At 49.4% G+C, this 27,468-nt stretch overlaps 13 protein-coding genes across 13 annotated transcripts; 5 read left to right on the plus strand and 8 right to left on the minus strand.

Moving 5' to 3' along the window:
* Positions 1-412: 412 nt before the first annotated feature.
* BDV27DRAFT_142150 (Mur ligase) lies at positions 413-2,035 on the minus strand (the record flags this gene model as incomplete). Its single annotated transcript, XM_032069914.1, has 4 exons — positions 413-678; positions 743-903; positions 959-1,854; positions 1,910-2,035. 4 exons carry the CDS (start codon positions 2,033-2,035, stop codon positions 413-415), a joined length of 1,449 nt encoding a protein of 482 aa, XP_031931270.1.
* BDV27DRAFT_122665 (uncharacterized protein) lies at positions 1,871-2,514 on the minus strand. The gene has a single exon (XM_032065682.1). It carries the CDS (start codon positions 2,205-2,207, stop codon positions 2,046-2,048), a length of 162 nt encoding a protein of 53 aa, XP_031931271.1. The 5' UTR covers positions 2,208-2,514; the 3' UTR covers positions 1,871-2,045.
* A 452-nt stretch (positions 2,515-2,966) lies between these two features.
* Positions 2,967-4,391, minus strand: BDV27DRAFT_122668 (flavin reductase family protein). The gene is made up of 2 exons (XM_032065683.1): positions 4,034-4,391; positions 2,967-3,973 (listed from the first exon to the last, which is right to left on the minus strand). Exons 1-2 carry the CDS (start codon positions 4,092-4,094, stop codon positions 3,195-3,197), a joined length of 840 nt encoding a protein of 279 aa, XP_031931272.1. The 5' UTR covers positions 4,095-4,391; the 3' UTR covers positions 2,967-3,194.
* A 90-nt stretch (positions 4,392-4,481) lies between these two features.
* BDV27DRAFT_154204 (mitochondrial 54S ribosomal protein bL31m) lies at positions 4,482-4,973 on the plus strand (the record flags this gene model as incomplete). Its single annotated transcript, XM_032071922.1, has 1 exon — positions 4,482-4,973. One exon carries the CDS (start codon positions 4,482-4,484, stop codon positions 4,971-4,973), a length of 492 nt encoding a protein of 163 aa, XP_031931273.1.
* A 247-nt stretch (positions 4,974-5,220) lies between these two features.
* BDV27DRAFT_51282 (sorting nexin 1) lies at positions 5,221-7,730 on the minus strand. Its single transcript, XM_032076814.1, has 6 exons — positions 7,456-7,730; positions 7,333-7,392; positions 6,782-7,269; positions 6,344-6,724; positions 5,687-6,289; positions 5,221-5,626 (listed from the first exon to the last, which is right to left on the minus strand). Exons 1-6 carry the CDS (start codon positions 7,487-7,489, stop codon positions 5,468-5,470), a joined length of 1,725 nt encoding a protein of 574 aa, XP_031931274.1. The 5' UTR covers positions 7,490-7,730; the 3' UTR covers positions 5,221-5,467.
* A 322-nt stretch (positions 7,731-8,052) lies between these two features.
* mde1 (methylthioribulose 1-phosphate dehydratase MDE1) lies at positions 8,053-9,297 on the minus strand. The gene is made up of 3 exons (XM_032065684.1): positions 8,954-9,297; positions 8,419-8,894; positions 8,053-8,362 (listed from the first exon to the last, which is right to left on the minus strand). Exons 1-3 carry the CDS (start codon positions 9,086-9,088, stop codon positions 8,248-8,250), a joined length of 726 nt encoding a protein of 241 aa, XP_031931275.1. The 5' UTR covers positions 9,089-9,297; the 3' UTR covers positions 8,053-8,247.
* A 482-nt stretch (positions 9,298-9,779) lies between these two features.
* On the plus strand, positions 9,780-12,208 carry clxA (calnexin). The gene is made up of 6 exons (XM_032065685.1): positions 9,780-9,846; positions 9,941-10,114; positions 10,175-10,457; positions 10,516-10,646; positions 10,710-11,363; positions 11,416-12,208. Exons 2-6 carry the CDS (start codon positions 9,989-9,991, stop codon positions 11,908-11,910), a joined length of 1,689 nt encoding a protein of 562 aa, XP_031931276.1. The 5' UTR covers positions 9,780-9,846; positions 9,941-9,988; the 3' UTR covers positions 11,911-12,208.
* A 1,550-nt stretch (positions 12,209-13,758) lies between these two features.
* BDV27DRAFT_142156 (CoA-acylating methylmalonate-semialdehyde dehydrogenase) lies at positions 13,759-15,686 on the plus strand (the record flags this gene model as incomplete). Its single annotated transcript, XM_032069915.1, has 3 exons — positions 13,759-14,500; positions 14,567-15,204; positions 15,270-15,686. 3 exons carry the CDS (start codon positions 13,759-13,761, stop codon positions 15,684-15,686), a joined length of 1,797 nt encoding a protein of 598 aa, XP_031931277.1.
* Positions 15,687-15,907: 221 nt separating this feature from the next.
* Positions 15,908-17,136, minus strand: BDV27DRAFT_51312 (uncharacterized protein). Its single transcript, XM_032076815.1, has 4 exons — positions 16,980-17,136; positions 16,847-16,888; positions 16,322-16,777; positions 15,908-16,249 (listed from the first exon to the last, which is right to left on the minus strand). The coding sequence occupies exons 1-4, from the start codon at positions 17,031-17,033 to the stop codon at positions 16,130-16,132; spliced, it is 672 nt and encodes a 223-aa protein (XP_031931278.1). The 5' UTR covers positions 17,034-17,136; the 3' UTR covers positions 15,908-16,129.
* A 445-nt stretch (positions 17,137-17,581) lies between these two features.
* Positions 17,582-19,608, plus strand: BDV27DRAFT_122680 (dynactin subunit 2). The gene is made up of 3 exons (XM_032065687.1): positions 17,582-17,846; positions 17,927-17,986; positions 18,062-19,608. Exons 1-3 carry the CDS (start codon positions 17,808-17,810, stop codon positions 19,400-19,402), a joined length of 1,440 nt encoding a protein of 479 aa, XP_031931279.1. The 5' UTR covers positions 17,582-17,807; the 3' UTR covers positions 19,403-19,608.
* A 79-nt stretch (positions 19,609-19,687) lies between these two features.
* BDV27DRAFT_51357 (dolichyl-P-Man:Man(7)GlcNAc(2)-PP-dolichol alpha-1,6-mannosyltransferase) lies at positions 19,688-21,684 on the minus strand. Its single transcript, XM_032076816.1, has 3 exons — positions 21,508-21,684; positions 21,169-21,447; positions 19,688-21,111 (listed from the first exon to the last, which is right to left on the minus strand). Exons 1-3 carry the CDS (start codon positions 21,524-21,526, stop codon positions 19,724-19,726), a joined length of 1,686 nt encoding a protein of 561 aa, XP_031931280.1. The 5' UTR covers positions 21,527-21,684; the 3' UTR covers positions 19,688-19,723.
* A 207-nt stretch (positions 21,685-21,891) lies between these two features.
* BDV27DRAFT_51359 (YOS1 family protein) lies at positions 21,892-22,457 on the plus strand. Its single transcript, XM_032076817.1, has 3 exons — positions 21,892-22,028; positions 22,116-22,226; positions 22,344-22,457. The coding sequence occupies exons 1-3, from the start codon at positions 21,935-21,937 to the stop codon at positions 22,397-22,399; spliced, it is 261 nt and encodes an 86-aa protein (XP_031931281.1). The 5' UTR covers positions 21,892-21,934; the 3' UTR covers positions 22,400-22,457.
* An 884-nt stretch (positions 22,458-23,341) lies between these two features.
* On the minus strand, positions 23,342-26,480 carry creB (ubiquitin C-terminal hydrolase CreB). The gene is made up of 4 exons (XM_032076818.1): positions 26,167-26,480; positions 25,797-25,937; positions 25,712-25,725; positions 23,342-25,637 (listed from the first exon to the last, which is right to left on the minus strand). The coding sequence occupies exons 1-4, from the start codon at positions 26,200-26,202 to the stop codon at positions 23,549-23,551; spliced, it is 2,280 nt and encodes a 759-aa protein (XP_031931282.1). The 5' UTR covers positions 26,203-26,480; the 3' UTR covers positions 23,342-23,548.
* Positions 26,481-27,468: the final 988 nt, after the last annotated feature.

Consider the following 27,468-nt stretch of genomic DNA (forward strand, 5'->3'; position numbering starts at 1 on the left):
TATTACGTGCGTATGTTGTGTTGCGTAGGTCATTACAGTAGTTCGGCGCAATTGTGACCGAACTTTCTGCCCTAAGCAGGCAGTATGTAATCATGATTGCTTGTTACAGCGGCTTTGCATCAGGTTCAGAGACTGTTCTATTATTCTATGGAAGGAAAGGCTCTACATGCCCTTCTGCGGTATACAACAATCACTGATGCCGCTAAGCTATCGCAAGCCGGATTCTACACGCAATTATTGTGTGCAAACCCGCGAAAGATCAGACGTCTAGTCGCCTCTATAATAAACTGCCGTTCGGCACCACCCGCAAGGTTTTGATCAGCGGGCCAACACTTTAGATGACGTGACTCCCTTCTAGTGCGACCTTTTCCTGCTTCAAACCTCTATATATACAGTTCAGCTCACCATCTTGCTAATTAGCTGTGGCTTTTCCATGCGCAATATCCTCTTCCTCCAGAATCGACAGAGCGCCGCCAACGAGACGGAAGCTTCCAGTGACCAGAGCCCGCGTCTCACCAATGTGACCGCTAATGTTCCTCACATATTCAACGGCCTCTTCAATTGAATAAAGTGCTACTACTTTTGTACTTGGGTCCAAGCTATGCCAGGTATCTGCCAGTTCTTTTTGTAATGTGAGGTTTCGAAGTACCTCTGGATCAGTGTTCCTGTCATCGAGATCTTTCAATGGAATCCTTTGTCAGTCTTGAGCTACACATCATATGGCGAATCATTAGCTACTAACCAACTTTATATGAGTGGCCTTTGTGAGTGATATTTGTGCAGAACAAGGCGTATTGGAAATCTGTCCTGAAGTCATCATATACAGTACGATGAACGCATTTGAGAAGCGAAATAGCATCCCTTGCTGACTGTTGGTTGAAAATGAGCACGCGAGGCAAGTTCCTGGAAGATAAGCACGATTAGAATATACTCTCCAAGTGAGACAGAGACGGCTGACTTCTCTTTCGAAACACGCCCAAACCAGGAACAGGCTACTTTCAGACTGTCTTCTGTGTGGGCTCCATCGAGATGCCAATACAGTTGGCCACTTGTGATTGTTTCGCATCTTCCTCTCCATGTAACTGTTTCGAGGCCTTCAACGAATGGCTTAGGGATACTTCCCTGTTCCTTATTGAAGGAGACTCCAAGCTTTTCTAGGGCAGTGTAAGCGAGCGCGATGGCCAAAGAAGCGTTCTTTCTCTGGAAATCTTCAGCTGGTTTGATGTCCACATCTCGAAGCGCTGGAGCAATCGTAACTGTGGCAAGCCGAGCTCCTTTCTCGCCCGCTCTTTCTTTGAGAACTTCCATGGCGTCGGGGACCTGCTCAACCGTGAAAGCAGGACACTTATTCTTGAATATCCCAGCTTTATGCCACGCTATCTTGTCAATGGTATTGCCGAGACTATTCACATGGTCTATTCCGAGAGTAGTGATTCCAGTAACAGCGGGCTGCACGATGACATTCGTTGAATCATCTTCACCTCCAACACCAACCTCATAAATCGCAACATCGACTCCTTCCCTCATGAAGACATGAAATGACATTAGGGTCAGAAACCGGAAATACCTTGGTTTGAGCGCAGGATCAAGGCCCTCTCGGAGGGCCGAGGATTCTAAAGCATCCCAAACCTCGAAGAAATACTTCGTGAACTTCTCCTCTGAGATTGGCTCCGAGTTGATTTGGATACGCTCACGAACCGTTACAAGATGAGGCGAGGTATAAAGCCCAACTTTACGTGGTACCCCGATCGATCTATTGTAAGACTGGAGGATGGAATTTACAAAGGCACATGTGCTACCTTTGCCTTTGGTGCCGGCGACATGAACTATGTTCAAGCGGTCGAAATCACTGGTCTGGTGCGGCAGTGGAATAAGTCTTTTGCTAACAGGAACCAGTTGAGGTACTTACATCGTATCCCACGCGCCTTACCCACTGCCGCATCTGCTCTAAAGGTGAGGCACCTGTCATCCGTCTCATTCCTTTCCGTTCCTGCAAGGCTTTATAGCCCGACTGTGTGGAATTCAGCTTCTCCATCGCATCCTATCTACAGTGAGCAAAACGCTATAACTCCGTGGGAAAAAAGAAAGCGCACATGATAGCTCGGCTTTTCATTTGCTACTGTCATTGCGTAAACTGGAATTGCACGTATACTGTCTGAATATGTCTGCCACCGCAAAGGCACAAGAAAGGCGATTGTCTGTCTCATAGAAGAGAGAAAAAAAAAGAGGGAAAGAAAGAAAGAAGAAACAAAAGGAGTAGGAAGCTAATACAGGTATAGTAGATATATCACTCACATAGCTCAGCGCTTGTAACTTCAGCCCCGGGCCTTTTCAGCTGCAGCCACCAGCTAATCTGCCCAAGCGATCAGATCTACATCTCCAGCTGAAACGAAGTCTCCATAGACCGACCGCCCATTCTTTCGCGTACCCTCACCACAACTTCCTTTCTTTATGCGATCCATTTTGCCATATATTATATATTTATGTCACTGTTAACATCCAGCAGTCATGGGCAAAGGCGTCGTCATCCGCAACACTATCTTTTTCGTACCAGCTCTTCCTAGATGGGTGTGCTCCATGAGCCCCATCAGTATGGTTCGCTACCGATTAGTGGGAATGCTAGACGCAGATCGTCCCTGGTGGGTGCCCGTGGACTCGGTTGATTTGTCGAATATATCGGAAGGGCCCAAGGCTAGTTCAGCTACCGAAATGGCGGTATCGATCGAATAAAATAGGGGGGAGGAGGCACGCGTCGGAATGGTTCCAAAGTATACTTTGGAGTAGGGTTTGCTATATTGTATTTGGAGTATGGAGTATATTTGAGCTATTATGGATATGACGTCAACCCCATGGATTATGCTGACCTTCTTCTGATGGGTGTGTATAGAATATCACTTTAATGTGCCAATGACCTTAGCTTTTAGGTACATTAAACCCAAGGAGATTGGTGATGGTCTCAGTTGTATCAGAATAATATACAGGATTGATATAGAAGGAAAATAATATATATATATATATATACAGTTAGTCAAACAAACATCATTCTCTCAGGTCATAGCATATAAACCCCCAAACGTTCGGAGCATGGAATCTGAGTCCATCTTGAAATCAAATATATATGTATATGTTTGGTCTCGTTCAGGCAGAAAGCGTATCGCTCTAAGACTCAGACATAGCTAATCCCGAGTGCAAGTCTAAATCTCGTGACCCATTTCCCAAAACCGGGTATTGGCATACGTTAGACATAGATCGGTGACGGAGTGCGCGTTAGCAATCGCCTCTGGACTCGTCAAATGCTCCGAAACAACTTTTACAACGGTCCCAACCACAATAGTGTGGTCATTAACTTCAATCGCCTTCGGATGAAGTTGGCATTCAAACACAAAAGGAATATCTGAGAGGGAATCCCCCTCCGGTGCATCCGCGGCCTTCTTTCTCCGGAGCAGGGGGAGTGGTCTGGTGGGAGCTTCCCCACCGGACGTAGAGGTATGCGGTACGAATTCGAACTCGCCTTTTCCACTTGCGATAGACAGGTTATGGTTGCCTTTGGAGAAATCCCGAGCAAGGATCGCTGTCGTTTGACCGGGGGCTAATAGATGAACAAGGAATCGTTTGGACGACTGAAGCGCGCTTAGTGTCTCGGATGGTCGTCGCACGTTAAAAGAGATAGCCGGCTCCGGGTTTAGTGTCACGGTATTGAATGATGAGACGGTCATTCCGCGGAAGGCTTTGTCGAGAGGTTCATGGGGGTCTGTGGCTGTGATGATGGCAACGGGGTAGGGCACTCGTCTCATGAGCAGGCGGACTTGGTCTGATAGGGAAAGTGTGGGATTCCCGGTATCAGGGATGTCATTTTCTCTGCTGGGTTGAGGCCGTGGACTTGGCGACGTCGCTTCAGCGCTGCTGATTGTTCTGCCAGAGTGCCATTGTTGTGTTCGGAGAGGCAGATAAGTAGTAGAGCCACATTGGAATCCTGGGCCGTAAAGAACAATTAGCAAGCAGTCATCGAATGACGAGGACACTCAAGCCCAACCTTTAAACCGGCCCACAATCCGGTTGACAGAAACCGCAGGCCGTGAGTATGGAAGCTTCATTCCGCCGGGTGAAGAGCGGATAAGCTCAAGGGCTCAAGGCACAACAGGTAACAAAACAGGAGATAAACCGGCGACAAAACCATGAAATTCCTCTAGAGTCATCATGAACCTCCAGAGAATATTGCTCCAAAAACGTTTCAATTGACGAGCATTCTTGCGAAATGCGCGACGAGACAACTGGAGAGAGACAAATGCTCAGGATTTCCCCGAAAAAGAAAAAGGCATCCCGTCGATGCTTACGTAACGACATCCAATCCGCCAAATTTCTTGAGAACCTCCGATAAACTGATCCCGCCGAACAGCCATTCCAGATTGATTCGAGCTCGACCTGATTTCCTATCCTCCCGGTCCGTTTCGATTCAATTCATCTGTTTCTTCCACCTGGCAATGACACTCAGCATCCCGCTCCGCCGCAGCGCGGTCACCGCTGCCCGAGTTCAGACCACCACTTTCATCTGTTCGCAATGCCGCCATGCGACTCTCCTTCGACGCCCTAAGCGTCCCTACACCTTCACTCAGCTCATCACCCTGTCGGATGGCAGCACCTTCACTCACCGTACGACGTCTCCCGCCCCCGTCTACCGCTCTACCCGTGACACGCGCAATTCCCTCCTGTGGAACCCGTCATCAAGCAAGTTGATGAATGTCGAGGAAGACGAGGCCGGTCGACTAGCAGCATTCAGAGCCAAATTTGGACGGAGCTGGGATGCGAATACCCCTACGGAGGCTGAAACAAACAAGACGGCTGAGCAGACGGATAAAGAGGCTGAGGCTGCGGCAAGAGCCGCTGCTGAAGAGGAAGAAGACGACAACCTGCTGGACTTGATCAGTTCGTTTGGTCAGGAGGAAGAGCAGCCATCAGGGAAGAAGAAGAACTGAGTTACGTCGGGACTATGGGGTGTTTCTGTATAATTTACTCATCGTTTATGGTCTACATCTTTTGAAGCTTTCATGTACAGTACATCATACCATTTGGTTGGGATTCCAGCATTGAGAGTTCGTGCCTCCAGGCTGCCTCTTCTACCTTCTCTCGATAGTTTTAGTAACTTGTGAAGTTTGTATGTGTGTGGATCACCGTTTATTGATCGCCCAGGGATTATTGGAGAAGCGAGGCGAGGTCATCAAGGGGGAGAAGTCATTTCGAATTAATTCCGAGTTACTGGTATCGATACATTGTAAACGCAGTAATTTTGACTGCAAAATTGAAGGAGACTGCCATAAATTCAGGGAAAAAGTCGTGCACCACACCACATTGTAAGAAGGACTGACATCAGTCGGTTGACTGATGAACATGATAAATGAGGAAGAAAGGAGACGGCGGCCTTCCTTTTGTTACAGGGCAATAAAAGGTCGTAGGGGTAACATGCGAGCACTTATGCTTCTTCCTCGGTCGCCGCGCTTGAGGCAGCTTCAGTAATTCCCTCTGGCGCCGACTCTGCGGGAGCATCCACTGCAGCCGGAGGAGCATAGAAGGGGTTACCTTCTTCGCCCGCGTCCAGTTGCAAGAGGAAGGTTTCCCAGAGCTCGATGAGCTGTAAAACAGAAGTATCAGTAACCAAAGAAGCCTCTTTATTAGGACTACGTTTACATACCTCCTTCTGGGCCTCGACAGCGCTTTCTAAGAAGGTTTCCACACCGGACTTGAAATCCTCCACCTTTTCCTTTTCAAATCGCTGCAGCTCATTCCGCATCAGCCTTCCCATATCCTCAAACAACAGCCTCGCCTGATGGACCTTGCGTTCCGCATCGGCCACATCGGCATTGACCTGATTTAGGCGGTCCTGCTGTGTCTTTCCTTGCCGGAGAAGCTTCTCTTGCGTATGCTTGCGTTTTTGCATTTCCGACTCGGCTGCATGCCAGCTGTGGAACGCTTTCTGCCGCTGAGAGAAGGCTGTCTTAACACTTCCAATCAGACGGAGATATTCGTCGATGGTGATTCCGAGCGTGAGGACATCCTGCTGGGCCTGGCGCTCATACAGTTCCTTTATGCGCAACTGTAGGTCTGAAAGTCCGTCAAGAGGGGATGAGAGGGCGGGAGATAGTTCAACAGCAGCCAGCGCATGGAGGGATGCCGAAAAGTCCCCGGCAGCTTCTGCTAGCCCCTTCCGTTGTGCAACTACAGTGTCAATGGATTTCATCAGAGCTTTCAGCTGATTCTCTAAGGCGTCCAAGTAAATCTTTCGATCGTGGAACCACTAAGGTGATGGTTAACCTGCCGACTCCACAAGACCTAATGAAGGCGGACTTACATCATCATGCTCAACAAACTTGGACCCTCCACCCACATTGATACCGAAGGAGCTAAACATACCCTTGCTCTGGCCCAGATCCGGCTCCCTATTCTCCTTGTTCTTGATATCTAAATTAAAAGTTTCGCTCTCGAGGAAAATTTTCAGGTCTCCGTCATGTTGAAGGATAGGATGCGCGGCAATTTTGTTAAGCATGCGCTCCAGTGCGGCCCTTCTGGATTCAACGAAATTAGTATCGAAACGGCCAACTGCCTGCTTCTCCGGAGGAGGAGGGACAACAACCCCAGGGTTGTTGTTATGCATTGAATTGTAAAGCCAAAGAAAGTCACGGTATCGGCGACTGACGGCAAACTCGGGCTGGCGATAGGCCTTAGAAGTTGTCTGGATCCAGTTTCAGCATATCAAAGCAGCTCAAACTCGTAAGCACAGACGGTCTACCTTAGTTCGGACTTGATAAACAATATGACTACTCGTTAGATCTCCCACTTTGTGCGGGTCACCGACAGTAATCTCAAAATTCGGTTTCGCTGCCTTCTCGATACTGATACTAGGCTCCGATTGCCTCTTTGAGCTGTCCGCGTCGCTTGGTGGTTGTACAGGGGGAGGGTTCCTAAAACCCGCCCCGTCTTCTTCAAGGTTCACAGAATCGACCATACCAGCACCACTAGACGTCTGAGACGCAGAAGATGTGGGCCGAACATTGCGCCCAGCAAATGCTTCCTTCTGAGGCGGTACAGGTGCTTGCTCGACCGCTGCAGGACTAGTTTCGTCGGCTTTGTCCCCGAGCGGGCCTAGCGGATCCAGGGTATCGTCAACTGCTTCCAATTTTGTCGCATGTGCGCTTATCTTGCGGACACCTCGCGGGCCGCGCCGTACGGGAGAACGAGGACTGGTCGAAGTGGTTTGTTGTGACGATTGTTCCCGGGCTGCGGGATGATGCGGTTAGGAGGTGGGCTGTTATAGGGATCTAGATTCTGGAAGGAACGCACTGGCATCTTCGTTTTCTGGTCTTGACGTACCGTGGTTGCCGGCGGACTGCGAAGGAACGTCTATACTTCGGGTTAGATATGTCGAATATGATGCGCTTGTATTGTTCGTGATTGCCTGCTTACCGCCCCACGGGGAGTCACCTGCGTCCAGATCCATGAGGGAATGATTGGGTGGGATTGCAATTGGTGGTGGAAGATTAAAGGGCGTGAATATTAATTGAAAATCGACAAGAAATCGTCGGTGGGGGGGGAATGAGGGAAATCGAGGTGATGTCCTGAGAGGAAGGCAGTTGATGTTGCTGGAGTCGGAGAAGCGACTAGTAAGTTTAAGTTGGACAGATGATCCGCGCCGTCACTGGGAAAAGGCCAACTTCGTCACCCGCCGGATTAGGGCTGCCTTCTCCCCCGCTCTGTCAATGCCTGAATCCACCTTTTTAGCTCCGTACATGTCAATTTAGATTTCATAGTTGGTATGGATGTACGATTCAATGTCTCGAAAGGGGATGCAATTGTGTTAGGTAATCAGCTATGTTAGCCTAGTTACTAACTACTAGTAACTAGTATGTAGTATGTAACGGGAGCTACTGCCAGGTGGTTGGGATATATTTAAGCATGGTTTTCCATATGCACATACTATGCATGCATCCCCCTCTATGCATTCTCGTCGACAGAAAGACTACTACTCCCTCGACAGGGATAAGATGCAGCAAAAACCGAGCTCCAATGTATATTCCAGTATGGGCTTATAAATCCTATAACGCTCTTTCACTACATATAGTTTCTTTACCCAACTTATCAAATCATCATCATAATGGTGGTATCTTCAAAATATAGCGTCTCAACTTAGTCGACTCGGACACGACTTCCCCAGGGTCCTCAATGACGGAAATCAAGCCCTTTGCATTAAGAACTCATCTATTCCTTAACCCATGGAATACCAAGTTTGTGCATCTCCACAGCAAGCTGGAACAGATAATCCAAACTTTCACACTGGGTCTTGGCTTTGGCAACATTATCTCCCCAGACGTAACTACACTACATGTTAGATTCGCACAACCGCCAAAAGAGGGATTGATCATCACTTACATTCCGTGTCTTCTCACAAGAACAGCGCAGGTGTCGGGGTTCTCCTCCATGGCCTTCTCCAAGCTTCCGGTGAGATCCTCCTCGAAGGCGGTGTTCTCAATAATCGGTATTCTCAGGGTATCAAAGAAACCCAACATGCCCTTGCCCTTGCCGCGAGGAATACCCTTGATCTGTTCAATGTTACTGATTTCGAAGTAGCCTCCGGGGCCCTTCTCACGCTCCACTAGAAGCGTCACCAAGACGGCCCATTGAGAGTGAGTGTGGATGCAGCAGCCAGCACCACGCTCAAAGGCCGCCAGGAACAGAGGAGTGCAGGCCGATGGCTTCAGGTCGAGTGGCTTGCGGATATATTTGCGCTCGGAGGGGGGATATTTGGGAGTGGGGAATTGGAGAACGAAGATGTTCTCTGGCTTCATTAATTCCTTCTGCACACCGGACGGCGCAATAAAGATGTGGTCATCGCGTCGAATGGAAGTCTACACTGGGTCAGTTTACATTGACTATTTCAACAACCGATACGAAATCGATCGCTTACGCCACCACCAGTGCCAGTGACCCATCCCCAGTTATAGAATTTGCGACAAAGTTCAGGGATCAAGTTGGAGGGGTGCTCGGGGTCGGTAGATTGGACCAAATGGTCATTGTTATTGCTCTCGACCTGTTGGGCCATGACGTGCTGACTGGTCAAGTGGGGTTTCAAAGGACGGGATGGATAGATTGGAGATGTCAGAGATAGACAAAGAAGGAGAAATGAACAAAGGGCCCTTGACTCAGATTGAAGAGGTAAGAGAATTGGAGTTGACACTCAGAACAATGTGGTCTGAAGTTTTGCAAAACAAGTGAGAAGGGGAAAAGAATGTCGGCGGGGAGAGGGGCAGCTTGAAGAACTCCATTTTTTTTTTTCTGGATATGGATAAATGAACTAGTAGCGGGAAGGAGATCGCGCAATCGGCATTTACAAGGATAGTAGACGTGATGTTTGGTTATTCCAAAAATTAAGAAAAGAAAACAAAAACAAAAACAAGAAAGAAAGAATATATTTATGTTAATTTTATTTTTTAATTGAGTGGATTGATTTCTCTCATTTGAGATGGTGACCAATATGAAAGGATGGAATAAATGGTTATGATGTACTACCAATGATATACAGTGACGCTAAGACCGTGACTACCAGGAAAAGAATGACGAGAGAGAAAAAAAGCAATGAAACGGTTCTTAGAATCAGTGGACACTGGACAGAACATTGGAGAATCTGTCACTAACCCTGTTTGGGCTGGTGGAACTTTACCCCAAGGGGCAAGCGGCAGCGGAAGAGGCCAGATTGAACTTAAGCTACCTTCCCAGCTTCATATAATCAACCTCCCCGACACTGGTCTTCTCTTTCTCCTCTTCTCTCTCTTCTTCCTTCCGTCGTGCGGTTAGTTTGTGGTACGCTCTCATCTTGACACTCTTTACCCCCTCCAACCTCTACGGAGGATCAATTGCTTGAACGTTTACTTATTTGTTTCTTTCTTTCCTAAAGCTACTACCGAGTCGGGATTCTTAGTTTGAGCGCCCGCTATAATTCATCATGCGTTTCAACGCAGCTGTTGCCTCCGCTTTGGTTTCTTCGGCCACTCTCATGGGCTATGCTCATGCTGAGGAGGCTGAGAAGAACCCCGAAGCTGCCTCTGTTGTAGAGAAGCCGACTTTCACCGTAAGTTATCCCCCGGTGTTTGTGCGCCCCGTCCCTGCGCGGCTTGCTGACAGCGCCTAGCCTACCACCCTCAAAGCTCCCTTCCTCGAGCAATTCACCGATGACTGGGAATCTCGGTGGACACCATCCCATGCGAAGAAGGATGACTCCCAAACGGAAGAGGACTGGGCCTATGTCGGTGAATGGTCCGTTGAGGAACCCACGGTCTTTAAGGGCATCGACGGAGACAAGGGTCTCGTCGTGAAGAACCCTGCTGCCCACCACGCTATCTCGGCGAAATTCCCCAAGAAGATTGATAACAAGGGCAAGACCTTGGTTGTTCAATATGAGGTCAAGCCGCAGAGTAAGCTTTGTCTCCACACAGCTTTTAAGCCTTCAGTGTCTAATCTACATCGTGGCAGACTCCCTCGTTTGCGGTGGTGCCTACCTCAAGCTCCTTCAGGAGAACAAGAAGCTCCACGCCGAGGAGTTCTCTAACGCCACCCCCTATGTGATCATGTTCGGTCCCGACAAGTGCGGTGCTACCAACAAGGTACGTTCTAGGAAATACTTCTACGCCACCTCTCTCTGAGTTGCGACTCATATATATCATCAGGTCCATTTCATCTTCCGCCACAAGAACCCCAAGACTGGCGAGTACGAGGAGAAGCACCTCAAGGCTCCTCCTGCTGCTCGCACCAACAAGGTCACTTCCTTGTACACCTTGATTGTCCGTCCCGACCAGTCTTTTCAGATCCTCATTGATGGTGAGGCCGTCAAGAACGGCACCTTGCTTGAGGACTTCAACCCTCCTGTCAACCCCGAGAAGGAGATCGATGACCCCAAGGATAAGAAGCCCGCCGACTGGGTTGACGATGTGAAGATTCCTGACCCTGAGGCCACCAAGCCTGAGGACTGGGATGAGGAAGCTCCCTACGAGATTGTTGACGAGGAAGCCACCAAGCCCGAGGACTGGCTTGAGGAGGAGCCCACCAGCATCCCCGACCCCGAGGCCGAGAAGCCTGAGGACTGGGATGATGAGGAGGATGGTGATTGGATTCCCCCCACTGTTCCCAACCCTAAGTGCAATGACGTCTCTGGATGTGGCCCCTGGAGCCCTCCGATGAAGAAGAACCCTGCCTACAAGGGCAAGTGGACTGCTCCTATGATCGACAACCCCGCCTACAAGGGCCCCTGGGCTCCCCGCAAGATCGCCAACCCGGCTTACTTCGAAGATAAGACCCCCTCCAACTTCGAGCCTATGGGCGCTGTGAGTATCTCTCCTATGGTTCTTTGTGTCTCGTATAGCTAATATTCCCTAGATTGGCTTTGAAATCTGGACTATGCAGAACGACATCCTGTTCGACAACATCTACATTGGCCACTCCGCCGAGGATGCTGAGCAGCTCCGCAAGGAGACCTTCGATGTCAAGCACCCCGTCGAAGTTGCCGAGGAGGAGGCCTCCAAGCCCAAGAAGGAGGAGACTGCTCCTGCCACCAGTGTTAGCTTCAAGGAAGACCCCGTCACTTTCGTCCGTGAGAAGGTCGACCACTTTGTTGGACTTGCCAAGCAGGACCCTGTGAATGCCGTTAAGCAAGCTCCTGAGGTCGCCGGTACTTTGGGAGCCCTGGTTCTCTCGATGGTCCTCATCATCGTGGGCGCCATCAAGGCCAGCACCCCCGCCCCTGCCCCTGTTAAGAAGGGCAAGGAGGCTGCAGGCGCTGCCAAGGAGAAGGCCAGCGAGGCTGTCAGCAGCTCTGCGGACACAGGCAAGGGCGGCGCTAGCAAGCGTACCACCCGTTCTTCTGCTCAGTAAAATTGTGCTATGATACCCGAGAGAGTGTGAGGACGAGCGTAGGAAGAAGCAAATAAAGTTAAACCCAGAAATTTTCAATTTTGATATCATACCCGACGTGTATTGCACGTTCAACCAGCGGTCTCCTGTGGTAAACGTTGAGGGAATCATACCACTTTTGATGAGATATGAGAGCATACAGATGGGGAACTGTTTCTGCTGGAGCTTGTAAAGTAGCCTTGTTCTTTAGCTTGAAAATCGTTACGGCTATCCCCAAAATATTCGCCGAATTTTCTTGTCTTTCGAATTAGGAATTCATAGGCCTTTTCGCCTCATCGTATACAAGTGCCTATGAACAATCAAGCTAAGACTTAGCACGGTTTCCTTTGTAGCAGTATAACAATTTGAAGCTGAGGGTCAATCCTTGATTTTTTATTCTCAAGATAGCAACCGGCCTTCTACCCTGCCTATGTTACAAAGAGATCCTGTGTCCAACAACGTCCCTAGCTGCTCTATGCTAAAATAAGTATACTTGGAACAGTATGCACATCACTGGCCATTGGAAAGAAGAAGATAGTCCGAATTATAAACGAAGAGAAAAAAAAAATATAATAATGGCTCCATGATGTTAGGCCTGATGAGATTAACTTCTTCATCACCAGACAACTTGAAAAACTTGGCTAACAATTGGGCTTGTGAGCTAGGCAAAGAGATACTTGATTGATAATACATATAGCGATGCTGATGGGTCAATAGACGTTTTCCGCAAGGTATCTGCATACGTTGAAGAATGAGTACTACTGAACATTCATACGGGTTATAAGATCAATCTACGTTTTATTCTCTCCATCCACTTCTTCTTCTCTTCGTCTTGTGGCGATTTCCAGAATTGAAATGATAGACTGAGACGTTTAATTCTGAATCTGGAAACCAGCAGACAGTGTCGAATGGTCTCCGGCAACCAAACACTATAGAATCATACTCCGCGGGGAAATCCATACTAGTACGATTAAACTTCTTTTGTCTGGTTGCATTGAATTCGGCAAGTAGCTCCTGATTGGAGGTAATGATTGGCCCGCAGCGCCGAGCAGCGTTATCGGTTGCCCTCGGCGATCGTATCGGGAAATCATCTGGGATCGATTCTCCAATACGGAGAACTTAGTACCGAACAGCATTTCTGTGGAAACTTCATGACTTTCGGATTCTAGATTCGGTCGAAAATACCGCCGCTTTGTGCTTTTTGAGCAGGTTGAGCCGTGGTCGGAGTAAGAAAGTGCGTACCCTGATCATCCCCAGAACAACTAAGCTTATTCACCATTGCGATAGCCAAATGAAAGTCATTTGAACAGGGGAATATATAGTACTAAACTGTTCAGTATGCATATATCCTCCCTCCAAAACAATTCTCAACACGAAGCTCAGTTGGACTTAGGATAGGAAGATTGCTGAAATACTCCATCTTCATCTCAATACCCTCCTAGAAATTATGATGGCGTTCTGATAGAGTTCGAGAGCTTTTAGCATGTATGCCGTTTAGAGACCAAACAACTGTCACATGGACTGTCATATTGCAGGAAGCTGAGCTGCAAAAGGTGCTCGGCGAGTAATCCGGGTGGGGGGTTGGTGCGTGCTCGGTGCGTGACCCGAAGTGCTCGGGAGCTCTCACGTGCAGCTCCTACAAAAGCGGCACCCGTATCGGACAGTCGGGGTATACTAGTATCATTCCTCTCCTCCTTGCTAACTGATTACTATTTATCACCTCTTCCCCCCCCTCAGTAGTCTATACTTTCATGCATCATCTTGCCCATTAATTGCTCCTCATTTTCTTTCTTCTCTACCTGTATATCCTCTTTTGATCTCTCTGTCACTATGGCCGCCCGCCGGTCTATTGCCCGTTCTCTCCCCACACTCCGTGCTGCGTCTCCCCGCACGAGTCTTGCCAACGCATCGTCTGCCAGGTCAGCAACATCACGTTCTCTAATGACTGCCTCGATGTCTTCTTCTTCAGCTCTTGCTCGTCGAGCTTCTTCTGTAACTTCTTCCTCTCCCGCTTCCAACGTTGCTGCGCGCAGACTGCACGCCACCGCCCGCCAAATGACCCCCGCAACTACTTCCGCGGCTACTACCGCTACCGAGTACCCGACGGACCACAAGCAGATTGCGAACCCAATTGATACGGCCAACTTTCTGGACAACGAATTTGTTGCCTCTAAGGCTACGACTTGGATTGACCTCCATGACCCCGCAACCAACAACCTCGTCACTAGAGTCCCCCAAAGTACAGATGAGGAATTGCGGGCGGCAGTTGAGTCCGCCGAGAAGGCATTCCCAGCATGGCGGGCAATGAGCGTGATTGCCAGGCAGCAGATCATGTTCAAGTTCGTCAGTCTGATTCGTGCCAACTGGGACCGTCTCGCTGCGTCTATCACTCTCGAACAGGGCAAGACTTTTGCCGATGCCAAAGGTGATGTTCTCCGTGGCTTACAGGTTGCTGAGACCGCCTGTGGCATCACTACGCAGCTTACAGGAGAAGTGCTGGAAGTTGCTAAAGATATGGAGACCAGGAGCTACAGGGAGCCCCTGGGTGTTGTCGCAGCTATTTGCCCCTTCAGTAAGCGCCCCCTTGCATCATGGAGGATCCACCGCTCTTCTCTCCGAGGCTAACCGCTCCCCGCAGACTTCCCCGCAATGATTCCTCTTTGGTGCATCCCCATTGCTACCATCACCGGTAATTGTCTGATCCTTAAGCCGTCGGAGCGGGACCCTGGCGCTGCCATGATCTTGGCGGAGCTGGCTAAGGAGGCTGGCTTCCCCGCCGGTGTCGTCAACATCGTCCATGGTTCCGCGAGGACTGTTGACTTCATCATCGATGAGCCTGCCATCAAGGCGATCAGCTTTGTCGGTAGCAACCGTGCTGGCGAGTACATCTACACTCGGGGTTCTGCCAATGGCAAGCGTGTCCAGGCCAATCTGGGAGCCAAGAACCATGCCGCTGTCCTTCCCGACTGCAACAAGAACCACACCTTGAATGCTATCGTGGGAGCAGCTTTTGGTGCTGCTGGCCAGCGCTGCATGGCTTTGAGCACTGTGGTCATGGTTGGCGAGACCGAGGAATGGCTTCCTGAAATCGCCGAGCGTGCCAAGGCATTGAATGTCAACGGCGGATTTGAAGAGGGAGCCGATCTCGGCCCTGTTATTAGCCCTGAGAGCAAGAAGCGCATCGAAGATTTGATTGCCAGTGCAGAGAAAGAGGGCGCAAAGATCCTTCTGGACGGAAGGGGCTACAAGCCTGAGAAGTACCCCAACGGCAACTTTGTAAGTGAACCATTTCTCCACTTCACGGATGATGACGCCATTGCTGACATACCGTGCTTTTCAAGGTCGGTCCTACTATCATCACCGGTGTCACCCCTGAGATGACCTGCTACAAGGAAGAAATCTTCGGTCCTGTTCTGGTCTGTCTTAGCGTCCCTACTCTTGAGGATGCCATCGACCTCATCAACAAGAATGAATACGGCAACGGAGCTGCCATCTTCACTTGCTCCGGTTCTACTGCGTCACGTTTCCAGAAGGACATTGAGGCCGGACAAGTTGGCATCAATGTCCCCATCCCGGTCCCTCTCCCCATGTTCTCCTTCACTGGAAACAAGAAGAGTATTGCCGGCGGTGGAGCTAATACATTCTACGGCAAGCCTGGCTTGCAGTTCTACACTCAGCAGAAGACTGTGACGAGCTTGTGGCGGAGTGAGGATGCCGTCAGCACCAAGGCGCATGTTGTGATGCCCACTCACCACTAAATTGACCGTGAAGTACCAAAATAATGAAGTCTATTGAGTTTCAGGGGTTCTTTTGATGATACTTGTTCTCTTTTGAAGGAAAATTGTCACTGTCCTTCTATTCACATTTCGGCGATGAAGATACTATAAATATACCCTAAGGAATGCGGGTACTTGGTCTGCAATTACAGGCCAGTAGTACTCCAATCAGTGCCTGCCTTGCGGGATACTGGGCAGAATGATATCAATGCCATTACTTTGTACCACTGAGACTTTTGTACACTACAGTAGTGAACCAGTTAAGGATGTATGTGACTGTCTATTCCTTTTGGCAGGTACAGCTGTGGCTGATGTTCATGTGGAAGGGGATTAAACCCACGTCTCGGAGCCAAGTCCGATTTAGTCTGGACAATTGAAGGCTAATAATAAGGAAATTTATTCAACGCTAATGCAAATGATATCTACTATTCCCTGCGCTTGATGAAGGTGTACACAAAGCGGGCCATTTCATATTTGCCGTCCTTGGCAACGACAACACGGCGAGTGTAGTAGCGCTTTCCATCGATCACTTCGAAGCCCCAGATCTAAGGAGTCCAGGTTAGTATCTGCAATGATCTCGCACCAATGCGAAGGTATACGGAGCAGGGAGTACGCACTTGCTCAGCAGTCCAGCCACCGTTGCTGTCCAGGTTCTGCACAAAGCTCTGGAGGAAAAGACTCTCGCCCTCACCATATTCTTCACCAACGTTGTCGGCAACGAAGCCCTCAGTATCCGTTCCATCAGCCAGAACCTCGCCCTTCAAAAACTTCTTCACTTTCTCGTCATCGGTCTTGGTAGCAATTTCCACGTTAGGGCGGAACTTTCCATCGTCGCCCTTCGAGCCCCGAATCAAGCGGGATTGGCCTCTGACTTTGCCAAAGACGTGGTCATCATGCTCCCGTCCTTCCCAATCGGTGATACGGTGTTCGGTTGTGCCGGGGATACCTCCGGTGACCGTTTGGTCGATGTTGACGTGCAGGACCTTGGGGTCCTTCTCGTCGGCGTATTGGTGGACCGTGAGGGTGACGGTTGCGATGTTCAGAGCCTTACGCTTCATCCAGCCCATTCCTTGCTATTCACGACAACGTCAGCAGTTTGCTTTAGTCAAGGCTAGTTTTGTCTTTGCTTGTGGGTAACTTACCAGGGCCAGAATGGGCTCAGTGGGGTTGGAGAGGGTTTTGTCCTAAGAACGTATAAGAGTTGAGGCCTATCACGGCGAAAGTCTCCTTGAACTCTGAGTGTCCAAGAATTAGATTAGAAGGGTTTCTACATACCATCGTCCACTCTCCACTGAGGTCCTTGATAGTGATGTCTGCGGGGGCAGCCATGGTGATGCGGGGTAGGTTAGATAAGAGATAGGAGGAGTATACAAATCGATTTTAAAAAAAAGAAAAGATGGAGGTTAGCAGCAGTTAGTGCAAAGGAGGAGGATGCAGATAATAAGGATGAGAGGGAACTACTGGGGTAGTGAGAGGATATAAGGAGAGGGTGTTTAAATAGATTGAAGTCAGGGAAAGAGCAAGTCAAGTCACATTCATGTGCCTTTCCGGGCAGTTCCAGTCACGTCCTCCACAAAATACCGGATTAGGCATGACCTGCCCAGATTGTCAACCTCCGAGGCTGTAACCACGTGCATGTGTTCCCCTTCTACTACTACTAGTACGTTAATATAACATCTCGACGCCATGGCTGTTAACCCCCTACTGGTTGTCCTATGATGGTCAAGGAACCTGCTTGGCGCCAAATGCCAAACCAACGTTGAAACACAAATGCCTGTTTCAGCACGGAACGTCCCATAGGGTGGTGTCTTCGACTATCTGCATTTTTAATGGAGATATGACACAATCATCAAATCATGTGAAGTTGGAATGTCACCATAGTCATTACGTATTTGCGCATGCACTCCCTATATTGAAGACAAATTAATGAATGGGCCTCATTTGTTAATCGAATGGTTCAATGCCTCAGGCCCAAAAGGGCAATTGCCCCTTTCACGTGCCAACGCGGAGACCCACCGCAATTCGTCGTCGTTCCCATAGTTTACACTTAGTTTACAAGGAGTCCTTCCGAGATGCTCCAACCAAACACTCTGCACCCAGATCATGGCTTTCAATAAGAAATATGCGGGGCTTCCGGATCTGGTAAATTAATTCTTCCTCACGCGAGTATCGCCATGCTTGCATGTTTACCGTGTTTCTAACCACAATGGCTTTGGACATAGGACCTCGCGCCCGATATCTACGAGACCCCCGATTTGACCGATGAAGCGTCCACTGTACCGGTTAGCCACCACATCTGAACTACTAACATATGGAGTTGTCCTCTGACCATGTAACTATATAACTATCATATTCAGACTGCAACAATCCGGACCAATTCCAATTCAGATGATGATGCTGGCTCCAACCCCGATATTGACCGCCAAGGCATCAATGCGGACGAGGCGCGCGCTCACTTCCTCGGTGCTACCGTTGATGCGCGCGAAGTCAATTTCTCCGACAGTATCGCTACGAAACGGAAAGCGTATCGGAGCAAGAGTCGCCGACGCCAGAGAGACGAGAATGGTTTGGAAGAAGTAGGGGACCTCAGCGATAGCGAAGATGAAGGTTTGGACAGAAGACTTGCTCGCCTTCGCAGAGAAGTGGAGGAATTGAAGGATGAAATGGCTTCCCGCCAAACTGGATCAGGGTCCAATGAAACCCAGGCAGAGTACAAGGAAGGACTGGACGACGGAGTGCTAGAGTTGAGTCGGGCGTTGGATAATCTCTATGCCTCCTCCCGAAGCACATCCGGACCGCACTCGGCAGCCGCGATACTATCCAAGAAGATCTCTGAAACAGCCCCCGATGACCCGGACAAGCCCGATGGACCAAGTGAGAAGGCGGAGAAAAAGACAACTCCCCCTAATGCTCCATCTTCCGGTGTTCTGGCGCACGCTGCGGCCTTTGACGGCCGGCTGGCGCTTGTCGAGGCTGCGATGGGCATCTCCAGCTCCTCGAACCCCTTCATCGCTGATGGGAGCTCGGATGTACCACTCCAGCCCGTCTTACCGGCTCTAGACCACCTTACATCCCGTCTGACCACTCTAATGAACATCCTCGTCGGTCCGGCTCCTGTCTCGGCGGTCCCAACAATAGGTTCCGCTCCACCTTCGACGACAGTGTCGACACCTCATCTCGAAAATCTGTCGACCCGTGTGAGAAAGCTAACCGCCGACACCGAAGCCCTCGCATCCGCACGCAAGCGCGCTGTCGAAGCCGCCAAGGCCGCGCAAAATGCCCGCATCGCCTCCGCAGCTCTCGAACCCTCCGACATGTCCGTGTCCTCCTCATCCGCCACAGAGGTCGACCCCGCAGCGACCCAACGTGATGAGCAAGCCACGAAGATCCAAGCTCTCTACGCCACACTCCCAACCATCCAATCCCTCCACCCTATTCTTCCAAGCGTCCTGGAACGACTTCGCTCCCTCCGCGCCATCCACGCAGGCGCCGCTCAAGCCTCCGAATCCCTTGATGAGCTGGAACGACGCCAAGCAGATATGGCGCGGGAGATCGACCAATGGCGCGAGGGGCTGCATGTTGTCGAAGAAAGGATGAACCAGGGAGAGGCGGCTCTGAAGAGCAATATCGCGCTTGTTGAGCCCTGGGTGCGTGATCTGGAGGGTAGATTGGATCGGTTGGAAAGTAAGGAGGCATGATTGGTTGGGGCTTTGTTTGGAATGATGGAAATACCCAAGTTTTGCTTTAGGATTTTTCTAATGTTCATATTTGCATATAAAGCTGGCGGTATGCTTGCTGTACACCCTTGTCTCGCTCTAGATGTATTGCATTGTTGGTCGAATGGTATTTAGAGAATTCGGTCCACACATCGCTTTGACATATACGCTTTTAGCGCAAATACCCGCGCTAACTGCTACATTTCTAAGCAATAAGATGCGAAATAGAACACATATACTCTAATAATTTCACACTAATCAAAATAAGTACAGTACAATAAACCCCCCCAAAAAAAAAACACCCTAAACAGGAACCCGCCCCAGAATCTTAATCTTCGGATTCATCCTCAGCTCAACCCACCAACCCCGAGTAACAGCCCGACGAGCAAACTCCCGGCCAGCTCTCCAAACCCGAGCCCCATCTTCACCGACAAACTTCGTCAGAACCCGCTCCTCAACTACACCCATGGCCTCTTCACCAGGCCGAACGATCCTCAGCCCCGCGAACCCGTCAATAACATCCACAACTTCCCAATAATCTGGTCCAGAGAGAGATCGGACCTTCGCTTCTTCTTCTCCGGGTTCGATGAGGATGTAGTCGAACTGAGTCCAGAAGGAAGATGTGGCTTTGAGGGTTTCGTTTTCGGTTTTGTCGTATGTCCAGGTCGGGGTTGCATTGTCTGGTTGATTAGGCATTTCGAGGAACCGCGTGACGCCTGTTTGGCAGGCGAGGTTGCCTAGGTGGACGGAGATGATGGGTTTGGTGCTGTGGGCGTGGCTGTGGAGGGATTGGAGGGCGTGTGCACCTGGGTAGTTTGCGGAGGAGGCGGGGAGGAGGATGAAAGTTGAGCAGAGGAATGAGGCGAGGGTTGATAGGATCATGGCCAAAGAGAGAAGACGGTAGAGGAGGGATTTGGTCCGGTGTGTCCAGATGTAGGATGCTCCCAGGGCGGAGGCGGTGGTTAGTGAGGGGATAGTGTAAACGATGAAACGCCATTCTTTGTGAGGTTGGATGCTGTAGATTGCTATGAAGGTAAGTGATGGGATAAGCAGGTATGCTGCTGCGGATCGGGTTGATGGCTGGAATAGGGCGACTGGAAGCCCGACCAGATAGACTAAGGGGTTTAGTAGGAGGCGAGGGATGGCGTTGGTGAAGTAGAAGTGCCATGGATGCGTGCCCCAGGCAGATGATTGACCGTGGATGACATTGAATATGAAGGCTTCTAGCTCTGGCCATAGGGGATACTTTTGCCAGAAGAATGAATCCACAAGTACGGTAGATCCTAAGCCAAGGAGCAGGCCGAGTAGCCCGGCTGGGATTATCTCACGCTGGATGCCAATGCGTCCTGTAAGGAAAAGAAAGATGGTGTTGGTGGCAAGGAAGAGGGCCAGTTCCGAGCGGAAGATAATACCAGCCATGGTCAACAGGCACAGAGATAACCGACACCGGTTTCTATACGTCTTGGAGGTTGCTGATTGGGAATGATCCTGGAGGAGGTATCGCAGCGCTAGCGTAGATAACCCGAAAGCAAACATGTTGGACAGTGCCCGCGATGCATAGTAGAGGACATGGAATTGGCTTGCCTGGTAAAGCAAGTACCAGATCGCGGTAGTCTTTCCGAAAGCTCGTCGCAATCCGGATGCGAAGGAGAGCAAAGACAGAGCATTGAACAGGCCCAGAATGGCTCGTGCTGAGGTTACCCCGTTAGTCCAAGCGTTACAAAGCAGCTATACGAAGGCTTTAATACCGAGCAGTTGCCTATCAATCGTGTCATTCAACCAGATGAATGGCTGCGAGAATGCAGACAAAACGGCAGCTCCGACAAATGTCCGGGGCACAGCACCGGGGAAGGTGAAATGATCATAATTGGCGCGTAGAGCCTCAGCAACATGTTGAGTAGGGATGCCATATGTGAGAATATCATGAATGGCTTGAACATGGAAAGACTCCTCTACCTTGGTGTAGGGAGCCAGGTAAAGGTGGAGGAGTATGAGGGCTGGGATGGCGCCAAGAAGGAGTATGAAAGCTGATGGGAACAGTAGAGATTAGTAATAATTATATCGATGGGTGTTAAAACAAATCCTACCAGCATCAGCTTTCCCCATTGTGCCGCAATTGGAATTGGAGTTGTTGGTTAGAATAGAAGCATACGTAGACCAACTTAATCAGGCAGAAAACCGGGGACACTTTCCGGGAGCATTTAAATCACAGGCTGTTTATTAACGTCCTATCTGATAGCAGGTTAATCACAAAGGCGGATACAAAAGTTATAGCGAGAAGGTAGTTAGTTAGTTAGTTAGTAAACATAATTCAGTGCTTTCTAAGAGATCAAAGGACCCTCTTTAGTCGCGTTACTGCTAACTAAAGTACTATATCATATCAATAAATCCAGTCTTGGCTCCACGTTCCGTGTCCGCGGAACAAGCCATTTATCGTTATCGACGGACCAAAGACACCTCTCACCCTTTCTCCAAACCCACTCCGCAACCAACACACCAACACCACACTCCAAAATGTTCCTCTTCGGCCTCGGGCGCCTCGTCTACGTCGCCGTCCTAATAACAAATGCAATCGCAATCCTAAGCGAAGACCGCTTCCTCGCCAGAAGTACGTCGAGCCGATTACCTCTCTTTCCCCCCCTCCCTCCTCACAAGCAAAAGCGACCTCCCAGCTAATCAAGTAACCTCTATACAGTCGGATGGGGTCGCAGTCAAGCTGACCCTGCCTTCGGCACATCATACGACAGTACCAGTGTCAAGGCTAAAACGGTAGATCTGATCGCCAGTGTGCGGACTGTTATGCGAAGTATGTTGTCGATGTCCTACCTATCTATCTACCTGGCTGCCTGGCTAGGTGGTCTTTGTCTGGGATCATCTATATACATGATTTGGATCGAGTGTTAATGGTTTATCTGCGCGCTAGTACCCCTTATCGTCATAAACACTATAATTATTGTATATTCGATTATCCTCGGTTGAGCGACTGGTGCCTTTGTTTTGATTTCCTGCGGAGTATTTTTTTTTTTTCTTGATTGATTCTATTGCCGAGCGATCGACCGCACACCCTGCGAGCTAGCTAGAGGGAATGCAGTACTTACCGAAACACCCCATATCTCGAACTTCTCTGAATATCAAGTGCAGCGTTTGCCTTCACTGCCTGCTGCGGAGAGAAACGATGCACGAGCGCACGAGTCGCATGCAATGAAGCATATATGGATTTTTGGTAGCTGGGCAATGGAGGAGATTGCGGCGAACTGCACTCGAGAATGGGGCGGTTTCTGCTCCTGGTTGGCTGGGATGGGACGTTTGTGGCCTGGAAGTGGTGTTCTCGCATTGCAATGTGACTGACTATATGAGTAAATGGTTGTTTCTATAGAATATTTCTTTTCTTCTTTTACTGGGGTTTAGCGTGAAAATATGGATGTCCTGGAAAAGCTTCAAATGATACACTACATATGTATACCTGAATCCAAGTGGTTAGATGGTTTCGCTCGGCTCTTTGAAGGGCAATGAATATTCCACATCTAGTTTGCACCGAGATTCATGCACCGTGCTGGTTTCATACAACGCTGTCTATTTGTGTGGACATCCCCTGGAGTAATAGAACACGATATACATGGCGAAAGGATGGATGTGTGTGGCCCATCCTACCTACAGTACAGTAAAATGCTCTGCTGTTCTTTTCTTTTCAGAATTTGCACACCGTTCCCATAACCTGAACAGACCTGAACCCCTTGCCATAAATTGCCAGCTCATTTGAAAAGCAATGTCAAACAGAATGAACGCGCCAAACGCCTCGTTTGCCCAGCTATGTGACCCAGGCACGGGTATCACAAAGTTGATGAATCGAAAATATAGAGTGGTGGCTAAAACAACAAGCTAATAGATAGAATGCATCGTATGCGATAAGAAGCAAAAAAGCGCACGAAGGAGTAAAACATAACCGGTTCCTATGGTATCCTTGCCATAGGACGCGCGGGACTGTGAAATATGCCGCCGGAAGATCCATACAACCGGTATGAAGATAAAGGTGATGATACATCGAAATATGTACGGAAAACGCGCATTCTATGTGCAGAAAGATATCGCCGATACTTGTCGCCGAAATACCGGGACGAGAAGAAAGGCTCATGAAAGAATGCTAAATGACTTCTTCTTGAGACTGAAACTCCTCCATTTTCCATGGTGCCCGCTTCTGTCGTGTTTAGGGTCGTGTTTAGGATCTTTGAGTGTATCGCGCTCTTCGCCTAGTCCTGTATGCCTAGTATGTAAGCCATGAAACCCCGGAGATTGACCGTTGGGTAGTTGTTGCTGTGATTCGGAGGCCCCGTTTCTTGATGGTGGGTGTTCCGCAATAGGTGTTGCCGGAAGACCTGAGGATGGAACTCGATTCTCTTTATCTTTGCCAAGCCGATGGCTGAAGCTCTTGCTACCGCGCTTCAGACGGCTCAAGCCATGACTTGGCTTCTTGGTGTCATCGGGAGAATGCCGACGATCTTCCTCGGCCTTCGACGCCTTGCTCGCCTCGAGCGCAGCTCTGATTTCGGCATCCTCTCGTCGCTGTTCCCTGATTCTCGCTTCCTGTTCCTTCCGGCGTTGTTTCTCTTTTTCTTTCTCGCTTGCTTTTCGCTCCTTTTCCTCTTTGGCGCGTTCCTTTTTGAAATGAGAATCGCTCTTCTTCGGGCTGAGAGGAAGAGAATGCGTGTCCGGTATGGGGGGAACAGGCGGGATGCTAGATGCAGTAGTCGAAGGATCTGCGGATGCGCTTTCAGAGTCTGCATGTTCCGGGTGAGGGAACAAAGGAGGTGCAGTAGGGGCCCGTTGGAGATTGCTGAATCGGGCGGGTTCATTGGTCGAAGGTATCTGAGATGCGCTGTGAACATGGGCCAACCCTGGAGATAGGGGATGGCCATTCTGTTTTAAGATTGAGTCGTTTAAATCAGCGACGCCCGTGTTTAAGTCCAGGTTTTCCTGCTCTTGTTCTTTCATAACAGCCTCGAGCGTGGTCTCCTGATAAAATAGGACGTAGGCGCAGGCCAGACCTGGCCTGTCGCCAAAGAAATTACGGACATAGTTCTTGTCCACAGGCTCTACCATCTCATCGTCAAACAGCAACCATCCGCGATCCTGTGTTTTAATAATGGCGACATAGTGTCCATGATATGGCCCGCCACCAATATGTACCACCACTGCATATAGCTCGTACAAACGATCTGGGTCCTCCGCATCATCTGTCGTATTGAAAAGGCGAAGATGATAGGGATAGACAACTCTATGGAATAGCTTCTGAAGTCGTTGCAGGTCTTCGGTATATTTGAACCGTTTGAGGTGCAGAGCCAGAATCCGAGGCAGGCGCTTGATTTTCATCCTCTTTTCAGCCTCTTGAAGACCACCGCAGTTGTCGCAGTGGAACTTGTTTCTTTCGCAAAGCATCTCCTCTGCTGAGAACTTTCTCAAACACGACGTAACCGACGAGTGCTGTTCAAGATCTACCGACAGATCCAAGAAAACTTCGTCACGTTGCGAAACCTTCTCACAAGTTAAACACTGTGTTTCCGATGTCAGAGTCCCTTCAAATAATTCATGCACCCAGCGAGTAGTGTTGGGTGTTTTAGAGCCGGAGCTTCCCGATAGCTCAGTCGAGTCCGTGCCTTCAGCTGGGGGGAGACTCTTCTCTAATTCAGGTTGTTTAGATGCCTCTGCCTCCACGTTCGCAACAACTTCATTGAGAAGTAGGTTTAGGAATTCATGGGCGTCTTGGTGCATAGCAGTCCGAAACATTTCGTGTTCACGTCGGAGAACATCCAAGAAGTGCTGTGGTCGGATTATACCTATCCGCGACTGGCTTGCAACAACAGACTCGAAAAGGTCTTTCAATGACGTAAAGAGGGACTCTGACATTCCATAGCTGGTCGCGTTGTTCTTAGTCTCCAAGAGTGGTAGCGTTTGTAATGCCATTTTCTTCTTGTATTCGGGTGAGTCTTTGTCCTCTGGTTTTTGCGGCTGATTCGGAGGCGCTCCAGGGCGCTGGGCATTGGCAGCTTTCTGTTTCTCGGCCAGCGCCTCGGCTTCCAAGTTAGCGGCGAAGTTTTGATAGCGAAGAGTCTTTGCCAGCGCCGCTTCTAGACTCTCTATAGGTGTTCGGGTCGGGTAATTAACGACAGCCTCCCGAAAAGGAACGGAATAATATAGACACTGTAAGATCGAATTACAATAACTGGCGAGATAAGTGTCAGTAATGTGCACTTCTGAAACTGCAAGCTGCCCGAGGTCAGGTACACATCGACCTACCAGGTGTTACCGTACTAAAGATAGCAGACAACATTAGCACCATTATACATAGCATTCCAAGTACCGCGACACAGCCAAGACTCACATTTTCCATCCCAAAAAACTTGTCACTACCATCCTCGCGGATCGCACCCATATCCTGGAGCATCTTCTCTAAAGGGGTCACCGGGGGCACTGGTGGTTCTTTCTTCGCGGGAAGCGCCCCAACCGAGGGTGTGGGAGGTCCCTGGACAAATCGAGGATTAGCATTCAGTTGTCGTAGGGCAGATAGGAACATGGTCTGGCAGGGCTTTTCTTCTCGTCTCTTGTCTTTTTTCCTTTTTCCTTTTTTTCCCTTCTCTCTTTCCTTTCTTGCTTCTCTTGGTATGTCCTTCAACATACCATCAAGAAGAGACCATAGCACGATGGCGAAACGAGACAAAGGCCGGGAGGCAAACGAGGATAGAACCACTCACCACATCTCTGCGTAGACTCCTTAGAAACGACCCCATAATTGCCACAGAAGATCTTGACTCGCAATTTCAAGCTTCATCTGACGGTTTTAAAGAGAAGCCGACAGCAGGGCCGCTGGAGGGGCCGAACAGGCGTTGGTCAGACAACGCGCAAATGAATGAACGGACGATGCGACAGGCGGACAGGTAAGCGGCCAGGAGAAGAAAGGGACAATTGGATTGAATTTGGTAGATCTGATGGTAACCACTACGTAAGGTGACAAGGAACGGTGTGAGGCATAAGGTTTTCAAGGTCCGCAGAGCCGATGGAAGTGAAAGAAGCGCTGGAGAGTGTGAACAAGGAATGGGGCGGAATGTGAACGGGCGGCGGAATCGAGAGCTGTGGGGGCACCCCGTAAAGCACGCAGGGGAAATCCAGGCTAAGCTGGAACCTTAACAAGCGAGCAAACAAAGAGATCGATCAACGAATCTAGGTTCTAGAAATCTAGAAAGTAAAGAACCAAAAGACCATGTAAAGGGGAGGCGAAAGAGAAAGAGAGAGAGAGGGAGGGAGAGAGACACGAAGGGGGGTGTTGTGGAAAGAGGAGAGAGAATGAATGGGTCGGATATTGAAAATGGTAACTCAGATCGGTAAGGTAGTGACGGAGTTAAAGAACGAACGATTGATTACTGTTCAGCTTTATGACGGATGGTGCGCGGGCCCCAAGCCATTTGGGGCGACTTCGACGGGCGGACGTGTGGATTGGCGGTTGGGGAAAAATGAGGGGGGATCTTGAGGGATAAAATAAAACTCAATCTGTCTGGATTCTTCTTAGTAAAGTAAAGAGTTGTTGTTATTATTTCTGACCAGAATGCACAGCCATTATCCATCGTAACTGCACCTCTTCCCCATCCATTATCATTAAGGCAGGGAGTTTGAATCTGCTTTCATATTGGGTTCGGTACCTGAAAGTTCCTGTTCTGGAGGAGGCTTGTATGTATCGGAGTCGGTATTACTGGTTGTATGGGGCTTTGTCCGTACCGGTCGGGCTGTGTGTATCCATTGTATGTATGGATGTATGGATGTATGGATGTACCATATATCTGGCGGGAGGAACCAGTCATCTATGTATGGATTCACGGCTATCGATTCCTCTAGAACCATACAAAGAAAATTTTCACTGCAAAGGAACAAGGAAACACCGGTTAGAACATCTTAGTTTGCTCTTGACACAGTCTACAAAATGAAGGAACAACTTCCTTGGTTGCTATGGCCCCGTAACTAAATGTATGTAGGATGGTCTACAATCCCGACCCTCCTCCACA

The sequence above is a fragment of the Aspergillus caelatus genome (assembly GCF_009193585.1).
Source record: "Aspergillus caelatus strain CBS 763.97 unplaced genomic scaffold BDV27scaffold_25, whole genome shotgun sequence".
Lineage (NCBI taxonomy): Eukaryota > Fungi > Ascomycota > Eurotiomycetes > Eurotiales > Aspergillaceae > Aspergillus > Aspergillus caelatus.